This window comes from Falco punctatus, assembly GCF_963210335.1.
Source record: "Falco punctatus genome assembly, chromosome: 7".
Lineage (NCBI taxonomy): Eukaryota > Metazoa > Chordata > Aves > Falconiformes > Falconidae > Falco > Falco punctatus.
In genome coordinates this window covers 58,674,353-58,684,775 of record NC_137587.1, presented here as the reverse complement: position 1 = coordinate 58,684,775, position 10,423 = coordinate 58,674,353, and the positions used below count along the sequence as shown (strand labels likewise).

General features: G+C 41.4%; 1 protein-coding gene across 1 annotated transcript; it reads right to left on the bottom strand.

Moving 5' to 3' along the window:
- Positions 1-4,057: 4,057 nt before the first annotated feature.
- BLOC1S6 (biogenesis of lysosomal organelles complex 1 subunit 6) lies at positions 4,058-10,423 on the bottom strand. The gene is made up of 5 exons (XM_080394725.1): positions 9,931-10,423; positions 9,009-9,153; positions 7,824-7,911; positions 7,130-7,216; positions 4,058-6,356 (listed from the first exon to the last, which is right to left on the bottom strand). The coding sequence occupies exons 1-5, from the start codon at positions 9,992-9,994 to the stop codon at positions 6,237-6,239; spliced, it is 504 nt and encodes a 167-aa protein (XP_080250851.1). The 5' UTR covers positions 9,995-10,423; the 3' UTR covers positions 4,058-6,236.

Genomic DNA, 10,423 nt, shown 5'->3' with positions numbered 1-10,423 from the left:
GCCAGGTACAGAGGTTGTCGGAAATGTGGCCACATCACTCAACATCTGAATTAGAACGAGTCATTTTTCCTGCTTGTAAACACCCACGCTATTATTTCCCATCAGTGTCTGTTCTCACAGAAATACACAAAGTCAGTCCAAGAAGCAGTTTAGCAAAAGGTATCATTAATTTCGACAGAATACAAGTTACCTTTTCAGAGGAACTTCTCAGTATTTAGTACTTCCATACATGTCTGTGAGGCTTTTGTAATGCTTTCCACAGCTATGCAGAACCAGCTACACCAGGCTAAAATGTGTAAACATAATAAAAGTAAGAAAGCCCAAAGTCAAAAGGTCTCCAAAACAAACCATTTTTTTCCTGTTGCTTGCACAAGACTTGGCCCATCTAATACTCATTCCACAGAAGATCTGCACAACATTTATTCTACACAAAACCACTGTCACATAAACAAGGCCTCCCTCCCAATCTTCATCTAATGCCTTCCCTTTTCTCACTTTCTGAGTGCATCTGAAAATAAAACGCTAATACAAGTGCTTTTGTAAGTTTTGAAAGTTTCTAGATCTGGACCCCTGCCAAACCCTGATCTAAACTCAGCTGCGTATTTGGCTGGCACCAGCCAGGAAGTCCCACCCAGATCCATTTAGCATCGGTCACTCACTTCAGGATGACCTATACCAAAACCACAACCCCTACAGGAGCTGGAACCTAGTGACCACTGGCACCTTGACATCTGAAATCATCAGGTCACCTGTAAGCAGCAACCCTAAACCTTAATCTAGTGGTCTTCTTCTATAGATAGAAAAATAGCAAAGTAATTAAATTTGAATTTAAAAAAACCCAACACACTTATTAGATCAATAATTATTAATAAATCACTTCTGGTGACAATGCATTCCCATGCAGAGGCAAAGGCTCATTTTTCAAAGCTGCTGAACACCCACACTTTCCTGGATTTCACTGGACAGAAAATGTACACATTGGGAGAATGTTTCTCACATGGGAGAAAACACAATCAGTATCTTTAAAAACATGACGTGGAGATTAGACGTCTTTGTTAACACAAGTGACTTCTCTAAAGAGAAAAAAAATTACAGTTTACAGTCACATCTTTTGAAACACCCAAATTGCCTATCTTTATAATTTCTAAGAGCTTATTGACTTCCTATTCCCAGCTACCCTGGTACAGTCTTTTTTTCCCCACATTTTTTGTTCTAAGAGGTTGATCCTTGTCTTTGATCCTTGTCTTTGTCCATGAGAAAATAAAGTTGTTCTTTTAAACATATTTTTAGGATTGTCTTTAAATATTAAGACATCTTCTTTATACTTCCATGCATATTCCCCCCAGACTTACAGAGGTGGTCTGCAATTTTAATAATGAAATTACTTAAATGAACAACTTCACTTTGAAACAGACCACACAAACCCAACATGAAGAAACTGCTCTCTGGCAGCCCAGAGCCTAACGCTCCCACAGCAGCAAAGTCCAGACGGGATGAGAGGGTGGAAGCTGCTGTGGGAGGGCTGGGCACACACTCCTGGCTGTACACCTCCTCAGGGCCACTGGCACCCCGGCTGCGGGAGCCATGGGCTCACCAGGCAGCTGGGCTTTCCTGGGAAGCCTGGAGCATGCACCTCCTGGCCTGTTAATTATACCGACCCCTCCACAGGACATCTTCAGGTCTGTCTAGGCTTAGACTTGTGTGTTCTCCAGGATGGGAATTATTTTTCCATAGAAAGTGCCTACCCGATAGTGAGCACCATCTCACATGAATTCTAATAACACTGGGTGATGTAGAAAAAGAGCAGTAATTTCTTCACATCATCTTTGATATTTTTTTCTTAGAGATATTCTTCTTCTGGCATACCTCTAAATCATAGCATCTGTAAGGCTAACAAAAGAAAGCATTAGTAAACCCCCCAAAAGTAGACGCAGAAGCAAAAGAGAACAAAATACATTTGCATACCAATGTGACTTCTACCCAGTTTTAAAGACTGGAAAACTAGCACCTGCAGCTGAGCACTGAAAGGGTGAAACCCTGGTTTCAGGTAGTGGGGTGGCAAAGAGTTTACATTAACTGTCCTACTGTTAACTCTGGCAGGCTCTATTTACACAGGATATTACTCTTTATGTGAGACCCCGATAACAAAAGAAAAAGCTTGCTCATCAAGGCAACAATTATATTGCTAATTTACAGGTACAGTACTTCACTGACCAGTACATGCACAGATCCCCTTGCCTTCACAGCAATGCTGATCTATTTTCATTGCAAAACACAAAACAAAACAGATGCTTGTCTTTTGTCTCAGGTTCTCAGTATGAATGGCTTCTGTAAGTTACTGCTTTAGAGACTACTGCCTTTGCACACGTACAAATTTTGAAATTGTTCTTTTTCAAGCTTTAAATTATTTGCTTCATTAAGTTGCAAGTCTGTAAATGCTGAAAACATTTGTTGCAACTTCTCCGATTGCCAAGCAGGTTGTTCTATTTCCTTTCTTAAACCTCATGGCTGGACATCGTGGAGATCAATGGCCAGATATGAGCAAAACCAAGAAGGAAATACGGGGTTACCAGGTATGGCCAACATCTGTGCTTTAAAGCTACACAATACTTCATGAACAACACGTAGGTTATAGACTTGAGTTAGTCATAACCTCCCAAATCCGAGGATGCCAAGTTACCGCATAGAGGAAAACTTAAAATTCTGCACACCAGCACTGTTGTGACACTGCCAGGGACCAGTAACAGAGCTGTTCTTCCCACCGGTTTTAGTTCAGTCACCTACATGGAGATTATTTAAGAAAAATAAATTTCTCACATCGTAAGAGTTCTTGGCTGTGCTGGTATCACAAAGGAGTGGTTTGAAGAGATACAGTGGTGGTGGTGGTGCAGATGGAACTGTCCTGTCCTCCTGCTGTTTTTCTACAAATCATTTTGCCAAGGACTGAGAAAAGTAAAGTAAGTAAAAGTACTTCAAATTACTGGAAAGTAGTGATATTTGTGCCAAAACCAACTGTTTACTTCAACTTAAGCTTACACTTTGATTTACTTATCCATTAATTTATTTATAAATCACCTTTTCTACGTTCACATACCATTTTACTAAGAAACTTGGTACATACTGTTGTGCCTAGCATGAATAGCCATATACGCTGCTATAATTTGTATTCTTACAGATTTCCATCACAACTCCAAGGCCTGCAAAGCTTTTAGCAGTAATTTAGCTATATTCACACAACTAATCCAACAAAGATCAAATAATCAATTAGATTTAATGAAGTTTAAAACCCGCTGACCCCTGTCAGGTGAGGCATTAAAGCGCCAAGCTGGGAACTACAACCCGGAGCAGCCAGCAGCGTCGCCAAGCGAGCAGTAGGTGGCAGAAAGCCCCTACCGGAGTAAGATTTGGAAGGCAGCCAGAGAACTCTCTCTCGCCTGCTAGAATCCCAAGGAACAGCTCCAGAAACATTTACATTATTATTTATGCTATTATCACTTGGGTCATAGCACATAGAATAAAACTAGATAAAATATTCCGTAGCCATTTTTTCAAAAGACAACAAGTATTTGTCTTATAAACACGGCAAAGCTACCACCGCTATAGTGAAGAAATCAGATTTCATTGTATTAAAAATCGGTTTATGTAAAGCTGTACGACTATAGGTGGGGGAAGCCAAATTAAGCATCCAGGTTAACAACAGAAAACATAAAAGCACGGGAAACCAAGATTTCCCAGTTAGTAACAGTAATTCCTAAATTTGTAGAACATTGCAAAATAAAAATTTAAGGAGTTACTTGCACAGTTACGTGTCTTCTGCTGCTATGACTTGACAGTTTAAAAACGAGTACACACAGTATGAAACACTACTAAAAAGACGACAGTTTTAAAGCTGTCATTTTACGTTCCTAAAAAGAGATGCAGGTAGCTGTGCCTCCTCATGTGGATGGAATAAAGTAAGAAAATGTCTAACACTACGACATTTATCTACTTGATCAGCAATTTTTTAGAAGGCGGGGAAAAGAACTTATATTACAGAAAAGTCATTTAGTAAAATTAGTTCCTTATTCATACAAAAACCCAGATTTTATTACAATTTTATGGGAAAAATTATCAATTACATTTTTACGTACATGTATGTGATTCCTCAGGCAGGCACCACAAGCTTTTATTCCTTTAATCAGAAATTATTCCAAAGAAACAATGAATTATGCAATTGCAAAAGCATCTATTTCTATGCTTAGAATTCTGTATTTTCAGTAAAAGTAGCCATGATTTTTGAAACAAAACAAAAAAAACCCTAGTTCTTCACAGAAAGACCACAACTAGAAATACTAAACAGGATTCTAGATGGGGGGGAAGACAAATCAAGAAATACCACAAGAATTTAATCCCTATTTGGATACTGAGGCATCTAGTTTCACGTTATACTTTCACAAGAACTGTTAGAAGTCCCAGAATTTAATTTTAAAATTGCATTACAAAGTACAGTATTTAAACAACATTTAGTTCTGTACATTCTGCTCCAAAAATACGGACTCTGGAAATTCTTTACATTTGTCCTAGAAATACATACAAACAACAGCACAGGTCAACAATCCACTGGCAATTAACAGGCACAAGTCAGCTTAAAGGAAAAACACCTGTGGATAGTTCTAATCTATTACTGCTTCAGTAACAGCATTTCAGTGTCCCTTCAGACTACTTCAAGTAGTTTGTTCTCCTTGCCCCAAAACGTCATCCCAGTTTACCTTGCATGTTGGATGATTAGTCATTAAAAGTATGTTTTTCATAGAAAAAAGATCACAAACATTAAGAATGGGAAATTAGGAGTTCAGAAAATTGTAATACAGAAGAGTCCAGGCAGGCGTACACCGTATGAATCATCTAAAATGGAAGAAAAAGTCAAGTTGACTGTGCCCCTATGGTACCTTACCATATATATTTTATGGAAAACTTTACCTAGCTTACCCTTCATCTTACTTCAAAACACAGTTACATTACTACAAAAAATAACAGATTTAAAATAACTAGTTCGTTAGATTGAAGGAACAAATAGTTTAAAGCTCTTTCACCAGTCCAAACAACATGTACATTCATTTGAATGCAAGTCCACACCAAATCCTGCAAGAAAGCAATTATGTTCAGAGAAATGGGTATCAACCTCCATTCCGCATTTATCATCAGTATACACTAATCATCATCGATTTGGGTGAGGACAGCATAATAAAAATTCTCTTATATAGCCCTGAAGTACAAATAAAGAATTTGTCAAGGAAAAAAATTAAACGTAGTAATTTTTCCTACAGGTAACTGAACTTCACGTGAAGTGGAAGTTTAGGCTTGGTTGTGTTTTATTTTGTCACACAAAATGAAGAAACTACAACTTCTAATCCCACAGAAGTCTGCTTAGACCACACAGTCTTCCTGTTGAACCATTAAAGAGGCAACATTTCCCTGGTTTGGCTCAAACGTTTGTGAAAGCACAAACCCATTAATCTTTGCATTGCGCACACTCAATTTTGAGAATCTTTAGTGTTCTGCTCCCTACACCACCACCACAGCCACACACCTTCCCCCCCGCCAATTCAGCTGAGAACTTATTCAGAACTTACTTTAAAGCTGTTCTTAAGTTACTTGATAACAAAAAAATAAGACTGCTGCAATAAAGCGAGCTTTCAGGCAAATACACTGGAAGTTTCTTCAGTTCATTAGAGACAGGCTAAACTAAGGCCGCACAAAAAGTCAGTATTTATGAACCAGGGCATCAAAAAAAGATTCCAACTGCCTGAATAAAAGCAGTTTCAGTGAAATACGTGGCCACTGAAGTCCGGTGACAAGATCTGAACTTCAACCAGTATTCTGTATTTTGTCTAAAACCCACGTGTGCCAGTCACAAATATTTCCCAGAATTCTAGATACCAAAGGAACAGGCAAAAAAAAAGTGGACAGGTATTTAAAAATGTGATGCTGAAGTTCTCCTATATACATACATAAATATATATAAAAATTAACTTACATTATAATAATATCAAACTGCATAGCATTACAAAAGAAGGCAACTTTAATGGCTGAAATGAAAAAATTTGAGCGTTACCAACCCTAGTATTACCATTCTGGAATTTATAATATAATACACTGTTGCTACTAACAGCTATAGCCCAGTTTAAGCAAAGTCTGCCTTAATTCCAGAGAACGCAGAAATTACTAGCTTGGACAAGTTGTTGCATGCTCTGCTTTCATGTCCTCCTAGCAGGTTTTGCTGTTAACTGCTTCTCTCTTTCAAGTTCCTTCTCACGTTGTTGTTCTCGTTCCAGTTCTTCCTTCTGCCTCTTTTGTTGCAGCTTAAGTGCTCTTTTCTAAATAGAAAATACAAGAAAATCATTGTAAGTTTTATAGCTTTATTTGAATCGGAGCTACGAACAAAATCCTTCCCATTGTCTTAACACTACCTTCTCCAATCCACCCCACTTATGACTGAATGTTGCAGAAACTGTTCATTTTTTTTCCTTCTCCCTCTCACTTTAGAAATGACAAGTCTGTGATCTACAGAGGGAAAATACAAACCGGACTCCCTTCAGCCTCAGTAAAATTCATCTTTCATGTATACCAGACAAGGCGCATATTGTGCAATTTATTGTCTCCCAAGTGAAAATCCTTCTGTTGAGCACACTGAAGGACTAATCTTGCCAGAATGTAACTGGAGACTGCCTACATAGCATGAAGTCAGTGAACTTACGGCACTGTTGATATTACATCAAACAGAAGGAGAAATTCTAACATTTATGACAACCTAGTTTTCATTAAAAAGACATGGAAACTGAAACAACAAAAAGAACTAGCTGGAACGGAGTGGATTAAGCGATAGAACAAAGCATGATTCTTGTACCACCTAAATATGACTATGGCATGGAGATTTACCAATAGTTTGGATGAGTAAGTTGCTTGATCACAGGCAGAACGTGACATTTTAAAAAAATACATGGCTCGGTGCTACTGAAAACATCCATTTAAGATAAGGACTGAAGATTCTATTTTAATCATAACTTTCAGCATGCATCCAAAAAGCTGCAAGTCAAGAATACGTAAGTAAAATATTTTTACTTTCCAACATAGATATTATCCCACTCACTTTTAGCTTTGATGTCTTCTCATGGAGCATCATCATTTCATTTCTAATATTCACTAACTTGTTGTGATAGTGTTTAGCTTCTGAAAACTTGAAAAACATAACCATTAAAGCAGTGACTGTCAAGCTGGAATAGTTGTTTTACAGAGCTACACAGCAAAACAGCAATCAAAAACATAGTCATGACCAGTCTGATAATGGATTAAACATGTCCAAGTTTATATATAAATTCACACATTACATGTATTAATATAGAAAACGGTCATATCTCAATAGGTACATCCAGTAATCTACTGAATTAAGATTAATTAAACAATAAAAATATTACCATTTTATGCACTGTGTATCAGTGCTTCGTGCACCCTTCCTGCTAGTCTGGAGAGGTGCACAGAGCTCACCTTGGAGCCTCAGACCTACTGAAAAATGGCATACATCTGCTTTGGTTACTGGTTTTGAACAGCTAGACTTAACTACCACTAGCTGACTGAGCCTGCTCTTTCTTCCCAGTGCCCTCCCTGTTTAAGGGAAATACGCTGGTTCTGCAACCTCTCCAGCAACAATCTCTCCCAAGTATCGGAACTGGTTGCTTCTCTTCCTATAGGTCATTAAGAACAAGGAAAATACACAAGTGGCTACTAATCCTTTGGCAAGAAAATCTACACTAATAGAGATTTAACAAAGCATTGAAAGTACTCACCAAAGCATTGATATCAAGAATGGAGTTACACTCCTTGAATTTTGAAATTTCTTGTTCTAACGTTTCTAGTAATACCACTTGGTTCTGTCTAAAAAAAAAATAATAAAAAAAATGCATGAAACTGAAGTAAAGAAGCACATATGCTTTTCAACCAGACCTTTAAATAAATACTACTTTTGATCATAACAATATAAATACATACTTCCCAATATCAGATTCCTCTTATACATTGCCAGGCCATTTCAAAAAGAGACATGAGTACATGCTTTTAGGAAAATCCCAGCTAAGTACACACAAATCTAGCTGGCATCATAAAGCATGAATGTCTGGGATGAATATCCCAAAACCCTCAATAGGCACTCTGCAGGTTGCAGTGAGTAAACACCCCAGGTTGCACGAAGGGAAAACCAATTAGCTCTTGACTTTCCACTCAAGTGCTTCTGTATCATGCTGCAGGACTGAGTTATTTCTGTATAGAGCTTGTGTGGTTTCTTGGTGCTTATTAAAGATCCTAAATCCCACAGGAATCAGCTAAAGTCTCTGCAGACGCAGGTTATCCTTGGCAGCAGCATAACCACCTCATGCATCTTGAAACCCAAACCACTGTACCCTACAAAAGCTGAGATGGATCTGTGTAAAGCCCTTTCCAGTATCTTTGCATCCATGGCAAATCCAGCCTACATTTGAAATAAGCTATTCTCAGTTACCAGTGAGATGCCAATGTACAAAGACTTCTTACCTGTTTAGCTCCTTCATTTTATTTTCCAAATGTAGCTTTTGCAACACGGTTTAGAGACCGGACAACAAACAATATACCCCACTACGAGCTGCCCCGACTATGAACTGCATCTCTGCAAGCAAAATAAATCCAACTTCCAGCAGATTTTCCACTGCAGAAATGAAGAAGCATTTAAGAAATCTACATGTCTTTTGCTGTATCTGGCCTAGAGGACTTTACTGTTCCAGATTATACATCCTTCAGTCAAAGTTCAGATAGGCTACACTGCAGCTTATACACACCCCAGTACTCCCACAAATCACTCAGCTATTCAGGATGCTGCAGTTAAAACACAGAAATGCTGCAATGAATTGTATTCCAGTTATGGGTAGCTAGAACATTATAGTGAAAAAAGCAGCAAACAGAGTATTGCACATATAAGAAGCTGGGTTTAAAAATTTGCTTACGTAAGTTCCTGTAGTGCTGATTTTGATCGCTGAAGATCAGGCAGATAATGAGAAATCAATCCTTCAGTTAGCTGCTCCACAGCTTTCTCATCTATTAAAGGCAAATCTTCTACTACTCCTTCATCTGGAGATGCATCACCAGGACCTACACCAAAGAATAGCAAGACTGAATGTGACACATCAGCATGCACTTCAAGTTTCGCCTATAGCAATTATATTTTCCTCTTTAAAAATTAAAAGCATTTCAACACTGAAGGTATAACCCCTTGCACTTCATCAACTGAACTGTGTTTCCTTTTTCCTCCCCTTCTTTATCCCTCCCTTATTCCCAGTTCCGTATCACGAGCTCCCTGGTGAAAAGTTTTACCTGAACGCCAACAGAACAGAAAAGGAAAACCAAAGAGTATTCCAAAGCCATAAAAAACATTTTAAAATATGCCAGTCTACAGAGGGGAAAAAAAAGGGCCGTATCAGTTGTTCTGGCTATGCAGCAAGAATGCCCGTACATTAACAACCCCCCACACACTCTTTGCTTTCAAGGAGGATAAACCGACGCCTAGCAAATAAAGTCCGAGCCAGTCACTCAACACATACGAAGGCCTCACTGAAACACCACACACAGAACTCCAAAAGTTTGCAACAGTTAGAGTTAACATGTGAATTCTGCAGGGGCAAGCTATGATTATTTACTGCGTGCGGGGCTGTTAGAAGAGATGGGACTTTAACCTACAGGCCACCCCGCGTGGGAGCCCGCCCCGGCCGCTGCCCGCGGGGCCCCCAGCCCTGTCACCGGCCCCCGGGGGCGGCGGCGGCCCGAGCCGCTCTCAGGGCGCCGTGCCCCGCTCCCCGCGCCCGCCGTCCCAGCCTCTTCCCGGGCCTCCCTGCACCTGCCTTGCGCCCAGCCCCGCCGCCCCGCACGTACCCAGCGAGCGCCCGGGGCTGGCCGCCGCCGCCTCCTTCTCCTCGGGCCGTTCCGCGCCGCTCATGGCCGCCGCTCACCGCGCCGCAGGGCAGGAGACCGCCCAGGCTGAGGCCGAGACCGCGGCAGGGGCGCAGGGCCCGGCCGGGCGGCGGGGGTCCGGTTGCGCTCACCGAGCGGGGCGGCACGGCGCCGCCTGCCCCGCAGCCCGCCGCCTCACCATAGAGTCCCCTCGGCGCGCAGCCGGCTAGAAGGGCGCCCGCCCCGGATGCGGAAACGGGGCGGCGCGTGCCGCGGCCTGGCGTGCCGCTCCCCGCCCGTCGGGCGGCCCGGCAGCGCGGGCGGGCGCGTTCGGCTGCGGCGGGAGCCGAACGGGCGGCGTAGGGGGAGCGGGGAACGGCGCGGAACTCACCGGCGGCGGCAAAGCTGCCTGCGGTCCTGAGGGCCCCCGCGGGCGGGCGTACCCGTGCGGGGCCGCAGGGGCCTTCGCGCCGGG

What these genes read in the sequence shown, in the direction of transcription:
- BLOC1S6 (XM_080394725.1), bottom strand. Translation starts at nt 9,994, where the DNA reads ATGAGCGGCGCGGAACGGCCCGAGGAGAAGGAGGCGGCGGCGGCCAGC. An exon ending in CAGCCCCGGGCGCTCGCTGG is followed by an intron (nt 9,154 to 9,930) that starts GTACGTGCGGGG and finishes TCTTTGGTGTAG; the next exon opens with GTCCTGGTGATGCATCTCCA. An exon ending in TTCTTGATATCAATGCTTTG is followed by an intron (nt 7,217 to 7,823) that starts GTGAGTACTTTC and finishes ATGTTTTTCAAG; the next exon opens with TTTTCAGAAGCTAAACACTA.